The 15,968-nt window shown below is 33.3% G+C and overlaps 1 protein-coding gene across 3 annotated transcripts in view; it reads right to left on the bottom strand.

Annotated features, from left to right (window-relative positions):
- Window positions 1-3,775: 3,775 nt before the first annotated feature.
- Window positions 3,776-15,968, bottom strand: part of LOC111086398 — a 75,000-nt gene continuing 62,807 nt past the window's right edge. For all 3 annotated transcript variants that reach the window (XM_022389044.1, XM_022389045.1, XM_022389046.1), the window contains 3 exons: window positions 14,533-14,606; window positions 13,423-13,466; window positions 3,776-6,770 (listed from right to left, as the gene is read on the bottom strand). In XM_022389044.1, coding sequence (XP_022244752.1) covers window positions 6,720-6,770; window positions 13,423-13,466; window positions 14,533-14,606 — 169 coding nt within the window. In that variant the 3' untranslated portion in view covers window positions 3,776-6,719. The remainder of the gene's footprint in view (window positions 6,771-13,422; window positions 13,467-14,532; window positions 14,607-15,968) is intronic.

Below are 15,968 nucleotides of genomic sequence, written 5' to 3'. Positions count from 1 at the left end.
ATAAAAGTAAGTAAGTAAGAACGTTTTAAATTAACTACTACTACTGTAGTATATATATATATATATATATATATATATATATATATATACACACACACAGTTTACCATGTTCTGACGTCAAATTTGAGTCTCAACTAAAATTTAACAAAACATGGTGTTAATTGCTAACTTGAAGTGTGCGCGGAGGTGGTTAATTGAATAAATATGTTGCTAAGATGAATACCACAATTAAGCCTTGATAAGTAGAAAAGTAGTTTTGTTTATATCAGTACAAATAAATATTTAAAAGTTGTGACGTTTATTGCATCTGGATCTTCTCTCTCTGTTCATAAATGCAATGTATGTAATGTTAAAAATGTGGATTTAATCTTAAGTTAATTCTAACATTTGTCTTATATAATATTTAAAACAAAACATGTAGTGTTAATTCTGTAATAGCAACATACATGTTGCTTGGATTTAAAGATAGCTCTAATAATATCCTTCAGAGAATGGTTAACATATTAAAATTATTGACAACTTTTGTTTTCTACTATTTCGACTGATGTTTGAAAAATAAAAGCATTTCTTTCAAAACAGAGCAATCAGAGAGATTACATGCTTTTATATTAGACAACGTCAAATTTCACCTTAGAAAACTCAGAAAAACTTTTTCAGATCCAGCATGATCAACGATCCGGATAATTTTTTGTAGTGTGATGAGAAGTCTCAACCTCAATGAGAGAATGAAATGTGGTACAAATAAATCACACTTTACAGAGTTATTAACCCAAAGTCGCGAAAATGCCCTATCTTCCCATTATAAAAAATGCTTCAAAGTGATCCATAATAAGGATCTGAACCAAATTTGGGGATGACTGTCCCGCACATTTCGTGTACATTGGTCTATTAGTTTTCGAGATGCACGCGCGGAAATGCAGACAGACAGACACACATATACATGAACCCGACTGTAGTACCCTCTCCTCCCTCCGAGGATGAGGGTAATAATGGTATTTAAACTATATAATATAATCCCATGTTCTTTGTAGCTTGCCTAGAACACCAAGCTAATTTATGAGATTATTCGTAATAACGACACGCTGCTTCGTTTTCATATCGGCGATTGGCAAAAATATATGATTATAAACAATTAACTTATTAACTCAAGTAAAAATAAATACTATCACAGCACGGAAATGAAAATGTATCAAATCATGATTTATCAGTAGCTACATACAAAAAATATGGAAATGTAAATTTACGTGTCTAAAACACTAATAGATTGTGACCATAAATTCATTTTTAGCAAAATATAATCAGGACTGGTTATAAACTTCCTGGGTAAAATTAATTAAATCATCAGTCGAATATCCTGTCTGTTAATATTTGTAAATTTTATTATAAGTACTGTACATGGGCACAGTTTGAACCTCTCATTTTATGGAAACATGTGAATAACGTTACATTAAAAATAAGCTTTTATGATATATATATGTTAAATACTTATTAAACTGTTAGCAATATACAATCACGTAACTAACACAATCTGAACATTGCTCGGGCTTTTTCCTCGTGCCTCGTAAAAACTCAAAACTAACTGTTAGTGGGTGAATAGTAATAATATAGTGGCAGTTGAAGTGAAATACGTTTGGTTTGTTTTGAATTTCGCGCAAAGCTGCACGAGGACTATCTGCGCTAGCCGTCCCTAATTTAGCAGTGAAAGGCTAGAGGGAAGGCAGCTAGTTATCACCGCCAACTCTTGGGCTACTCTTTTACCAACGAATAATGGGATTGACCGTCACATTATAATGCCACCACAGCTGAAAGTGCGAGCATGTTTGGTGGGACGGGGATTAAAACCCGCAACCCTCAGATTGCGAGTCAAGCGCCCTAACCACCATGCTGGTCTGTGATAGACTGAATTTAAAGCTATTATAAGGAATAGTATTTTTTAAATAAAACAAGTTCCCAAACAAAATTGCCTTAACAAAATGAAATAAACAATACTACATTCCAATAATAATAACAACAACAAAAAAGGTGGTAATATTACTTAAAACATCATGCTTAATAACTGTAATTTACGAGAAGGATATAACAAGATAGAATTTTGTCGCTTTTCTCACTTTTGATATACGCATGTGTGTTACTGCCAAAGTATTTTTTCAGGTTAGAGGTGGTGAATACTTTCTTAAAGACTTTGATGTCATTGGTTATTTCCAGTTCTCATGGCAGAATATATTTTAGTAGGTGAAACATTGTTACAGCACAATAATTTTGTTCAAAAAGAGTGAAAAAAAAATATACAGCACTTACAAAGTTTATTGGATCTATTTTTGCTGCATGATAATACATGTTTCTCGCCAGAGTTGAATCCCCAAAGTCGATCAATTGATCTGTATTACTACTATTACACTTGAGAGTGGTTTTACTAGGAACGATGGAAAAGACCTGAGCGATGTTCCAATTTGTAGTTAATACTGTGGTGGTGTTCAACTCCAACACATTACTTGCGTGCCATACCTTGTTCGAGCTAACAAGACGATACTATGTATAAAAAAAAATATTTTTATAATTCAATGTACAGTTCTGTTTTATTTACTCGCAAAAGGCTATGGATGAGTTTATATAGCAATTGAGGATCTCAGAACAAATTCATACTGTAACCCACGTTTCTGCTACATGATCAATCTTCTTGAGATTTCTGAAAAAACTCGATTCTGTACCAGAAATGTCATTTAGTCTTAAAATAAACATTTGTTCACCAAGATAAGCTGGAGATTCTGTATTATAAATACAACATCTATTAAGATGTAAACTAAAATAGAAACAATACAAGAATTGCTATTATGTTGTTTACAACCCATATATCAAACACATGCACATAGGCTGGTAAGCAAAAGCGTTTCAGGAAGGAAATACCAGAATACCATGAGTCACAATATTCAAAATTAAACTTTTGAGCTGTTTTATCAATTCTATTTAAAGCAAGCCTAATGTTGGGGTCGATTGTCTTTCATTAAAATAATGTAATCCAGTCCCAGTATTAGTAATAACGAAGTCGGCCGTCTAATACTTTTGGAATCAGCTTTCATACCTAGCTTACACTTTATACTAAGCATAAGAGTAGCTTTACTTAAATATAATTGGTCTACCATAAAAAGCAGTATATGTAGCATTAAACATATGGATTTAATCTTAAATTACTTCTCACAATAATTTTACATAGCGTGAAACGTGTTTTTTATTCTGTAACAACAATATACACATAGTGATTTGAAGATAGGCCTAGTGATATCCCTCAAAACAATGGTTGACGTACTATTTCGGTAATCACAATATGTAAGTGTTGCGTATCTGCTTGTTGGATAATTTCCGGTAAAAATTCTTTCTGAAGAACTTCAGCGATACAAGTTCTTTCTTAAATAAAACTAGTTTATTCTTTCTCAATACAACTTTGCAATTCACTTAATTTTCACAGTTACTTTCACTTAAACACACGCTATAATTCACAATGATTCACGCACTTTACTTACGGTCACTACTGCTCACTTGACTCGATTATCTGTCTCTATATCTCCTTATCTGAGATTATCTATGCCGTCACTTCTACCATCTCCGCTTTATTTGCCGGGCTTATAAACAAAAATAGAGGGCGTCTAACAAATACTAGGATATTCGTGATGTTCCCCGATCCTTCTAGGAACTCATGACGTGTTACCAGGGTCACGTGACTTCCGCTGTCATAACACAAGTGAATTTATGTGAAATGAAACCTAATAATGCTATTGCATAATATAAAGTAAATTTATTTTATTACAGCAAAATTATAAAAGCAAACAAATCTACTACGTTGTAACACTAAGATTAACATTACATTTCGTTGATGAAATAGCATAATTTCGAAAATGAATGGTGAATACAAACATATTAATTACCTTTGAAATTAGTCCTAATAATAGTTCATTATGTCTCTCCCATAAGCAGGCAGACATTTTGTACTTCCTATGTTTCTTTCTTCTTTTCTTTTCAGCACGTACATTGATGCGCCATTTCTTTATTTCGGGCCGATCGTCTTGAAACTTATAGGGCATATACCTTTCTTCAATATTCTTAGACTAATTTATATTTTTTACGTATTTAGGCTTCCGTTCAGATTTTAACTGTACATAGTTCCAACATAAAAAAACACATATTTTGAAATGCAGTTCCATTATATTTTAATCAATCCAAATGATACTTTATACAGAAATACAAAACGTCAATATCTACATACTATAGTACAAATATTTTATATTTAATAATGTATGTTCGTAATGCTTTTGAACAAGGCTTTTATCGTCACAGTCATATCTTACTATGAAACGAATAAACAAAAAACAATGCCTTTAATGGACAAACTTGGAGAAGAAACAAAAATATTTCACAAAATATGTTATGAGTCGAGTTTTCCTTTTCTCCCTGTTACCAGGTAAACTTTGTCTAATTTTGTTTGTCTGAAGTTAACCACAAAGCTACACAATGGGCTATCTGTGCTCTGGCCACCACGGGTATCGAAATCCGGTTTCTAGCGTTGTAAGTCCGCAGATATACCGCTGTGCCACTGGGGGGGAGGGGGGCTACCAGGTTTAAATAATACCATACAATTAGGTTTCAACTTTAGAAGTTTTGCTCTCAATTCCTTTGAAAACGAACACATTTTCATCAACTTTTGTGAAAATTAGTGGTACATAATAGCATAAATGAAACTAAAAAAAAAAAAGTTTTAATATTTTTTGAATTATTTATATAATAGCATAAATGAATAAAAATGTTTTTAATATTCTTCTGAGTTATTTTAATTATTATTATTAACAATAACCTGTTATGTTACACGGTTTTACTTAATCGTATTTCTTCTTTACTTGAAGCAATTATTGTTCTGTTTTAGGTTACAGCTTTAATTATCTTCTGATATATGTTATAAAAAATCTGAACACATATATCAAATGACAGAATATGTCAGTCCAAGTAATCCAGGAGGTTTTCTGTTGACCAGGTAATTTTTTGCGAGTCGTCGTATTGTAAAACTTAGAAACTAGATCACTTGCTTGCAAAAACAACAAAACAAAAATAAAAAATAAAAAAATTCTTATTTTTAATAGTAATTAATATAAAGAAACAGTTGCACTCACAATCACACTTATTAAGTGATCACATATTCCTTTCACATCAATAAAATTATTTTCATCGTTATTACTAAAGTCTGTACAATGTCAAATTTAATTGGTTTGCACATATAGTGTTTTTGGTCAAGAACTATGCAATACTATGTTATACCCAAGATATTTCTGTAATTGGTCAATATTATTAAATATTAATGCTTTCTCTTCTCTATGGGAAATTCGAAAACGAAAATACTGCTACAAACGTAGCAGATATATAATATATTTGTGTCTTTGCCCCTACTCACACGAAGCAGGCACTTTTCTTGATTTTAAGGAAGTCACTCAAGTCAAAATTGTGTTAGAATTAAGTCTTGTACTTAAATATAAGAATGACAAGTTCCATGCTAAATAAAAGACAACTTTACCGTTTATTCTCATGTACAAAATTCTAAATAAAGCATAATTATTTACACTAAGCCTTATTTATTGTTATAACACGCATTCCTAGCATGTGATTACCCAGTATTTCTGTACACTTAAAAGTCTAGAAAGGTAGCCCTACAGGTGTAATCGTCATCAATGGGTGCAATTCAAGTAATGTACCTGCATCAAGCGATCGACCCATATCTACAAGTATCTTTTATTCGGTAAAATGAGGCCTGTCTTATTTTTTTCTGTATTTTAGAGATTTACTTTACGAATCCTTCGATGAATTATCATTTCCTTTTTGAATATTATTTAAGTTATTTCAACATTGTTGTCTGTCTGGAATATTAAAACTATATAAGAACAAGTTAAGTACAAAATTTGCTTGACCTAGGATGGAGACGGAAAATTCTGTAAAACAAATTAATAAGAACTGTGAAAAAAACTGTGGAAACAAAAGCGCTGATACATTTACAACTACAGATCATGTAAATGTAGCTAAGAAATATTTCAATTTTCCCAAATTGATCCAAATAAAAAAAAATTAGAAGTTTCTCTACATTACTGCATTATTTGTGTGTTTGTATTTTAAAGCGTTCAGATGTTCCTTTAAACTAAACATCAAAGTAAAGAAAATCACTTGCTCAAATATCGGGGGCAATAACATCATTTGAAATAAAACATCTCAACAAATAATAGATTCTATTACTTATGTTTCTAATAATGAACATTTATATTTGTAATTTTAAGTCTAATTAGAGGCAAACGCCATGATGGGTCTACTTTTTTTTTGTTTGCTTGGTTGTTCCTAAATTCTCAAATCTTAGTTGTAGAACAGTTTTCCTAACCAACTACTATTACATAAATTATTCAAATAACCATTGTTTTGTTCATCATATAAACAACACAAGAAGTTAAAAATGTTTTAACATTACGTAACGTTCGTAATACAAGACCTTTAGTACATTAGCAAAGCAAAATTTGTTGAACCTTCCAATCATATTCTGAATACAAATTTAAAAAGGGCACTTAACTCGAAACACATGAAAACGAGAGTATTTTGTAGCAGCTACAGGCACACAAACTGTACATTAATTCGAATGAACAAACAACAAATTTATAAGGGCTAATAGGCAGAATGCTCTTCAGTTTGCAATTATGCATTTATAGTCCCATCATATAAACAGGTTCAAATCCTGTGGCATCCTCTTCTCTCTATGATAAAACAAGTAATAAAAAATCAATATAACATTATTAATTGAATAAGGGCTGTCTGCAAATTGTTGTATGCATTTTAAAACGTAATATTTTTTAAAACGAAGAAAGATAGTGCAAAAATGGTGGCTATCAAATAATTGTTCGTGGAAAAAAAAAATTATAGCAAATTATCTTGCGCCCACAAAAAAAAAAACATGTAGGACACACTGTGAGTTGTTAACAGGAGTGATACTTCAGCGATTTTCTACTTTTTATGATTCGGACTGTGGTAATCCAAACTATCATATGTGGATGTGCTCTACTAGACTCTTACTTCACATACCAGATTTCAAGGTAATCTATTAAGAAATACCTGAGATATAACATACTAAATTTTGATTGAGTTTCTTCCTATTTTTTCTTCGCACCAAAAGTACAGAAACTTTATTTTATAGAAAACATACTTAACTTTTATGAATTTTTTTCAAATTTTGTTCACGGTTAGATATTTACAACCTACAATTAGGAGTATCATATGGTGTAAATATAAGTCACATGTACAAAGTTAGTCAATAAAAACCGTTCAAATTTGAGCACGTCTACGCAAAAAGTCACGTACTTTTAGTAACATTTTTACTACAGCTTCACTTAAGAGTAAAAGTGGACAGTATTTTGTCATTCGGACTAAAAACGGCTGATTTAGAGCAGCAAAACTTTAAGGTGAAAGGACATGCAGATGCATAAGTATTGGTTAGACCAAGCAAACTAGATTAGCAGTTTCTATTTCATTTAACCTACCATTATACTCCATCTTGAACAAAAACGCGGTCTGGGTAACTAATGAATGAATATTTACTGTAAAATTCTTATCAATGTTATAAGTGTAGCTACCAGTTTGGCTTCCAATTTTGATTTCATTCCTTTAAGTCGCGCGCTGAATCCTTTTTTGGCCGCACCTTTTTTCACACCTAAGGTGTTTTTGATTAGATTTTAAGTAACTGGAAAGAGAACTACTGTATCAATTAATCTTTTCAAAAGTTTTATCTTGTAGATGTGATAAAAATGACGGAAAAATTATTTCGACAATTTCAATGACACTTGGAACACCGTTAAAAATTGACTTTGACATTTGTTCCACCACAAAAAAGGAAGCAATTTAACATTATATTTTTGGCTGTATCTTCTCGTTCTATGTACGAATTTAAGCCCAACTGGAACCAAGTTCATAACTATTAACGATTATACCTAAAGTGGTTTCCAAATTGAGACCAATTTACAGTTTTAATTATGAATGGAGAGATTCTAAGCAGATTTGTAATATCCATGTTCGATATTTGAAAAAAAACCACCATACATTCTTTCTATTTTAGGCTAGAAAGCAGAATTTTCAATAGTCTTTTCACACGCGTTCAGTGTACGTTATTTATTAACTCATGTTGTGCGTTTGTGAACGTGTTTGTTTTATCCCCAAACTCCTCTCACAGTTTTGGAGATAGAGGGCCATAGGTGGTAGGCGGACTCGGGGTGATTTATATGGAGATGTCCTTATCTTTATGGTTTAGCACTCCCACCAAGTGGATCAAACACGCCCCAAAACTCACCAAAGCATGATGAGGGATCTAGGAGTAGGTTTTCAGGATCGCTGAACTTGAATCTGGCATCGGATTTTGTGTTCCTGGCTACTTCTCGATCCCTCGGCCGTCATGTTTGAAACTGTACATATCCCACTCACGAGATAGCCGTACCAAAGGTGACACAATCGTCAGACATCACGAGGTTTGTTTGAGGTCTGAATCCCCCCCCCCCTGACATAGTTATAGGACTAACTGGGGATAATGAAGGAAATTAATTGGCACAATGGAGCCTTTGTGAATCACGAGGGGCTCTTTGAACCCTGCAGTCGAGTGCGGGTATATTATGCTAGTTGGATTCTCTAGTAACTTCGGTCATGTAGCAGTTTAGAAATATCTGAGAAGACTGTGTTCTCCCTATTTTTTCTCATGGAATGATCAAGTGGCGTGGGTGACAAATGCACACTGGGAGTATTGATCCTATTGTAAGAATTATATTGTGGTTAGTTCTCTCAGTCTTATTTAGATCACCTTGTTTTTATTCATACCTGAATTTTATCAATGTACAGACTTTACAAAATTGTTTACATACTGTTCTATATTGATTTTATCGTCTACATGCATGGAGTAGTTATTGTGTAAATGCCCGAGTAGTAACAGATACGGTAGCATATGATCAGATAAACATGTACGAGTTGTTATTCTGGTCTGTATAAGTTGTTTTGGGCATTTGTTCGTCAAAAGACACATACACTTATTTTGTATAAAATGGTGTGCTTTTGGTATAATCTTTTTCAAAACAGATCAATGTTTTGTCTAGACAGTTTCTCTGTACTTGGTCACGTTACGTTCCAGAAGTTATAGGGCGTCAACTTGTTCGACTCTTCAGAAACAATATGAAGCAAACGGACATTGCCAGAACAGTACTGTATCTAGAATCCTAAACATCAGCGGACCACAGGAAACGTTGTTTCAGAAAAGTCCGCTGGTAGACGCAAAAATTACTACACAAGATGACCGTTAACACGTCGAGGTCGAAAGAAGTCTTGCAACACTTTAGGACAGGAATGGCATTAATACATTCATTCCAGAATATCCAGAAGAACAGTGAATAGGAGACTAACCCAAAAAAGTTATTTTGAAAGAAGGGCTATCTGCAAACCGATATTAACCAGAATTCTCCGCCATCACCGTGTTATTTGAGCAAGACATCATGCCAACAAACAGTTAGGACACTGGCGACGTATCATCTTTTCTGATGAGTCATGTTTCCGACTTCTAAAAGCTGGTGGTAAGATTTTTGTCTGTCGTTTGAGAGAAGACTGTCTTTCCCAAAGGGAACACACACAAGAGCTGGTGCAGTACGTGTTTGAGTAGCTATTCATCATGGTTGAAACACTGCTCTTCATATCCTCCAGGGAAACATCAATGGCCCTTCTACAGGCATTGTGTGGAGGCAATATTTCTGCCACATGCTAGGACACAGTTTGGCAATAACTTTTTGTTCCAGGATGACAATGCCACTGTCCACACTGCACGTTTTGTACAGAACTATCTCTACCAAGAGGACGTTACAAGATTGCCATGGCCAGCAAAGTCTCCACATTGTAATCTCGTTAAGAACTGAGCTGGAAAATTGCTAAGCACGACTCTGAACCAGCCACCATAGCTGAGTTGTAGCGCCTTCTATTGACAAGTTGGGATGAAATCATGGTGGATTACATCCATAACCTCATCGACATCATGCCACGTCGCCTTGCAGAGGTTATTAGAGTACGAGAAAGACCAACCAAGTACTGAATGTTTAACATCAACTGGTATAACGTTGCAGACGCTATATATAATAATCTGGTATTATATTTTGTCATTATATATGTTTTGACAAGGTTTTTAATGTTCAGTAAGTTGCTACTAATGTATTTTGAATCTAAAATAACATTATCCTAGTGTATTCAAACACAAACTTCCAGTTTTATCTTTATAAACAACTTCTGCAATCTTATCTTACATTATTTTCCCATTCTCATCTGCAAAAATATTTTTCTCATGTTGTATAAAATTATTGTAACGTAGTAATATTACAATGTATTATAATCTTGCTTCTATTTGTAATGAGTGCTACGAAAAAGCTGTATATCAGTTAGTTACTAATATATGTAAATTACAAATTGCTTCTATTTGAATTTAATAGGAAATTTTAGATGGCCAGTGCACTTTTTTTTACTAAACACTCTATGATTTGGTACCACAAGCACATGACTCCTGGACAACTCATAAGACAGTCAACCATCAGCCTACTATGGATGTCAAATGCAGTACGAACTATTTCGATATAATGTCACTTCAGGAAAGACGAAAATTGAATGACTCGTCACAAGGACTGTACATTAAAGTTTCACACTGCATAGCTTCTTTGATAAAAATTTTATAAGAATGTTCTTTTTTTATAATATAAGACCTGCTGTTATACCTTCTTCACTGTTATGTTTCCCAAATTCCCTCTTAGGCGAGGAGTATACATGGCAAACGATCTTGCGCAGGAGAGATAGTTAAAGCAGATTCATTAATACCGATGTCGGAGGTTGAACTGATGTGAAGGGAACTTGTTAATCTAACTGGTGTGCAGCTCGTGAACCAGGTGTTCTTAAGTTTTCCTAGTGAGTTTATAATTAAAGTCTTTAGTGATGCTATAGACACCGTGGGGCTAAGGAAGGTCCATGCTTTGGTCATGGATCATGCAACCGACAAGACGATTGTATAGCTTTACCTCATCATCAAAAGTTATCTAATACCATAAACGTGCTTCATAAAGACATTTTAAAACTCAGAAATGTGAGCAAACTTACATAAATAATCAAACAGAAGAAACTGTATCTGTGCTTTACCCACCATGGGTATAGAAACCCGGTTTCTAGCGTTGTAACTCTGCAGACATACCGCTGTGCCACTAGGGAGCAACAGAAGAAAAGTATTCCACAAGAAATATTCAAGTTAAGAAATAGGAAACAAAATTGCTCTTTTTTATCTCATGGACCATAGGGGTCTTGAAAATAGAGTTAAAACAAGAAGGTGTGCAAGCGGTTATGGTAAATAATAAATTCATAGATCCACAATCACAAGGACACACTAGGTGCAAGTGAATGCTGGGCCTCTTGCAAACAATCTTCATGCTAGTATAAAGATGAAAGGTAACAAATCAGTGCTGCCTGAGGTCATCCAAGAAGACGAAGTGGTATAATGATGACGCTTTGCAGCAATCATCCTATCAATAGTTCTGCTTTCATCCTGATATGTAGCAAACTACAAGTTGGATGGAAAGTATGGAAGTCAAAACTTGAGAAAGATAATCAGACTGAAGGTCTGGACAAGAGTATGAGCTGAGCATATCTCCAACGTGGATATAATATTTGTTTCATGTAAGTTGGCTGAATACGGATAGAGTTGGACATAAATTATGTGGTAAGGAAATTCTATGAAAGTCAGTTTTCAAAACTGCTCATTCAATATAGTAGAAAGGACTTTATGAGGTTGCCAGTTATCTAAAGTTGTTATGTAAGTGTTAACAAATATCCACTTACTATACCTGTTTATGTTAAGTAATACAATAACAAGATCAAAATAGGTAAAACGCCTCTAACTGGATCGAACACCTAAACTTAATACCGTGCATTATAAGTTCCACCTCTTCCAAGAGGAAGATTTGAACATTAGAGAGAACACAACACCTCAGATTGAAAATGAAGAGTGAAGTTTGGCAGATGCGACTGTTAGCACTAGCAGGAGTGGAGCTAACAAAGATCAGGAAGAAATAATTAGTGCCGATGAAAGATTAATTAATACCGTGCATTATAAGTTCCACCTCTTCCAAGAGGAAGATTTGAACATTAGAGAGAACACAACACCTCAGATTGAAAATGAAGAGTGAAGTTTGGCAGATGCGACTGTTAGCACTAGCAGGAGTGGAGCTAACAAAGATCAGGAAGAAATAATTAGTGCCGATGAAAGATTAATTTAAGGCGAAGTATATAAAGACAGCGCTCTAGAGTGAGTTTGTTTCGATTATGTTTTGTTTTAGTGCTAACTACAATGTGAGCTAACTGTGCTTTGTCCCTCAGGAATCGAACCAGATATTTTAGAATTACGTCCGTAAAATTACCGCTGATGCACTGGGAAACTGGGTATATATCAGGAGTGAAACTAGAGAGAGACAGTGATCAGTTATCAGTTACTTGTGGAGAGTGAACGTTAGTAGTATAAATCATTAATTTTTGTTACAATTGTTCAAGTACACTAAAATACTTAACAAAAAATAAAACAATGAGCATTTTAGGGAAAAAATAAAATAACTCCTACTGTTATAATATTGTTTATGCCTTATAGTTTTGTAAAAAGTAAAGTTCGTCCTCGGGATTTTTTCAGGGGATGGGGCAGGGAGTTTTTAAAATTAATAACACATGAAAGCCAAAGTAACCCGTGAGTCAATAACAATCCAGTACATGGGCTTTAGTAAGGTTCATGCCAGACTGAAGAAACACATTAGCAAAAGAAAGAGGTAACGAATATAAAATTATAATGCCACGTTCGGCAGTTTTTGCAGCACTCACTTTAATTTTCTTTGACCATCAAAATGCAGTCGAGGCTCTAATTTTGGCATTATTAGCAATATTTTTTATAATTTGCTTGTTTTGCTTGAAGGTAAGCACAAAGCTACACAATGGGCTATCTATGCTCTGTCCACCACGGGTATCGAAACCCGGTTTCTAGCGTTGTAAGTCCCCAGACATGCCGCTGTGCCACTGGGGGAGGCATAAAGAATGATATTAATTAAAATGTAAATTTGGTAGGGTTCGTCGATGATGGGAAAGTCACTATCATTACATCAATACGTTTCTTCACATCGATCTTACACCGAATAACTTAGCGCATGCCTAACCTATATATTACTAGTCTGATCCTGATACTGCAAAAATATATTGAAGACACAAAGTTAAATCTTTATCTTTTTAATCGCATTAAAAACATGTGTACTATTTTGTTAAAATGTTTCTTGATAGATTCACATTCGCTATACATACAAGCAAAAAAGTAAAAACACTCACTCTGATATGTGGGTTGTAGGAAGAGCTCGCTTGGAAAACATCGCCTGGCAGGTTATTAAATATACATTTAAAAACATTTAAATAAATAAAATATAATAAAATATCTTGGTTTTTACAAGGTAAAGCATGATAAATAATAACTATCGCTTTAATATTATGATGTTTTTAAATATATTACCCTACTTTAGCCAGTAAATATATAATTAATTATATCAGTGAATTCTTTGTAAAGCTTCTTATTTCAGATGCTAATGAAACTACACTTTTCAACCTTGAAAAATCCAAATACAATTTTAGTAATGCTATTTTTATTACGTACTTAATATTATATAAATTTGATATACAACTGTTTTCTGTTTGTTTTATTGTTTTTCAGAAATAATTTTAAAATTACATCGATCATTCTTAACTAAAAGAAACATTTCCGCTAAATGAATGTTTATGGATAAAGTATGTTTTGTAAAAAAGGAAAATGTATCAACATATACCAAGAACGTAGCTGGAATGTCAAAAGTAATTTCTAAAGTTCTTTATACAGCAACATACCAATCTTGTAAATTTCACCTCTAACCATTTTCAAGAAACGATATTTACCAAGGAATGGGAGTGAAACATTTGTTGGAGTTAAATAATCTAATAAATTAAAAGCACATATGAAATTGTTCCTTTTAAAGTATCAAAATTAATTACTTTTTCGCTCTGATTTTCCGATCTCTACAATAAAATGAAATTACTAAAGATGTTATTATTTTAGTAGTATTAATGGAACAAACTTTTCCAATAGCTTATTTATTTTCGCATATTTTAATATTTTGTCAGTTGCTATAATTTATTGTTAAATTCTTTGTATTTTACAAGCAAAGAAGAAATGTGAAGTTTGAAATTCGTATACATAACAATTCTGAAGAATTTAATTTCATCATTTCTATCGAAATAAAGATAAATATTAAATACTTTTTGGTATAGCACTAGCAAAATTATCATTTTCAACCTATTCATGATCCAACGTAATATTGTTCTATTATCATTAAAAAATTATTAATGTTTACTTTCTTAATACTTTATAAAATTATATTGTACTGAACCTATAAATATTATGACTTAACTTACCATTTGCACTCAAAACATTGATTTCTTTTGAATCATCTGCTTCTGGATTACTAAGTACCTGGTCCCTTTTCTTCCTGGATATTCAAAGAGTCATAAATTTGAACTTCCACCCTGTCAATATCTGAGAATATTTCTTGATACAAAATGATAAAACCCCTATAACCCGAGTGTTTTCGACAGGTCCACCTTTTTTGACACTTCTGACACTGAAAGGCGTTTCCATTAATTTATGGATTTTAGCTTTGGTTTCGTCTTTTTTTTTCTAATTATTTCTCTTACAAAACTGCGAGATATTCTGCGTTTATAAATAATTATTGTTAATAATAAGTTATGACTAATATACAGGGTGGCCCAAAATTATCTTTCCTATTTTAAAGTTTATAAATTAAATATCTAATGAAATACAAAGATGCAGATTTGTACATCTTGTAGCCTAACTCAAACAGTTCTTGTTGACATGTTTTTGTTTTATTTTCACTCCAGTGAGTAGTGTTATTTCGTAAAATGGCAACCGTAAAAGAAAAGGCTCAGTGCGTCGTCTGGCTTGCAGAGACCAAGTCGGTAACTGTGATACAGCGAATTACAGACGCCAGTACAGGAAAAAACCACCATCGAAACTAACTATCTGAGAGTAGTTGATGAAGCTCTTGGAGACAGGCAGTGTCTTACAACGACCAGGAGCTAGAAGACCCTCTGTCAATGAAGAATATATGAAAGAAGTACGCGAGTCGTTTCAGCGTAGCCCACAAAAAGTGCTTCGGCGTGATTCACGAGAACTTGTGAAAAACATCACTGTCCCATGTTTATTACATACACGCGACATTTTAAGTTTAATACGAGAGTATTGTTTACTTAATATTGTGCGAAGTAAGCTATTGTTAGAAGCGATATTTATGGCACGTTTGCTTACGTAACTGTTTACGAATCATTTGTTGTGAAGTTCAGTTGTTGTGAATTAATGCCATGTTACTCAAACCTTCTGAATTTTTCTCATTGCTTGAAGTAAATATTGTTACATCACAACGACTGGTAATTTGTAAAAGTTCTAGGCCGCAGTCGAGCAATATATATATAGGCGACCAAATTAGTACATGTAAGTATATTAATGAAAATGAAAATGAGACAAAGTTAGTGAGAGATATAGTCAAATAGATATAGACTGTGTTTAGTAGCGACTTTTGAAGTGTAATAATCACAGATTGTTTTGTAATAACAGAGTAGAGAAGAATATTCGTCTTGTCAATTGGGTTATAAAGTAACTGAACCAGTCTGTGTGGACTTCTAACGCAAGAGAGAATTATTTAAGGTTCTGAATATAACTGTGGTAACCCACGGGGTAATGTAAGTGGATTTATCACTGATTGTATTGTGATAACAGAGTAGATAAGAATAATTCATCTTATCACTTGGGTTTTAAAGTAACTGAACCAGCCTGT

The sequence above is a fragment of the Limulus polyphemus genome, unplaced genomic scaffold, assembly GCF_000517525.1.
Source record: "Limulus polyphemus unplaced genomic scaffold, Limulus_polyphemus-2.1.2 Scaffold1063, whole genome shotgun sequence".
In the NCBI taxonomy this organism is placed as follows: domain Eukaryota; kingdom Metazoa; phylum Arthropoda; class Merostomata; order Xiphosura; family Limulidae; genus Limulus; species Limulus polyphemus.
The sequence above is the reverse complement of the archived record's forward strand: the minus strand, read 5'-3'. Positions and strand labels throughout refer to the sequence as shown.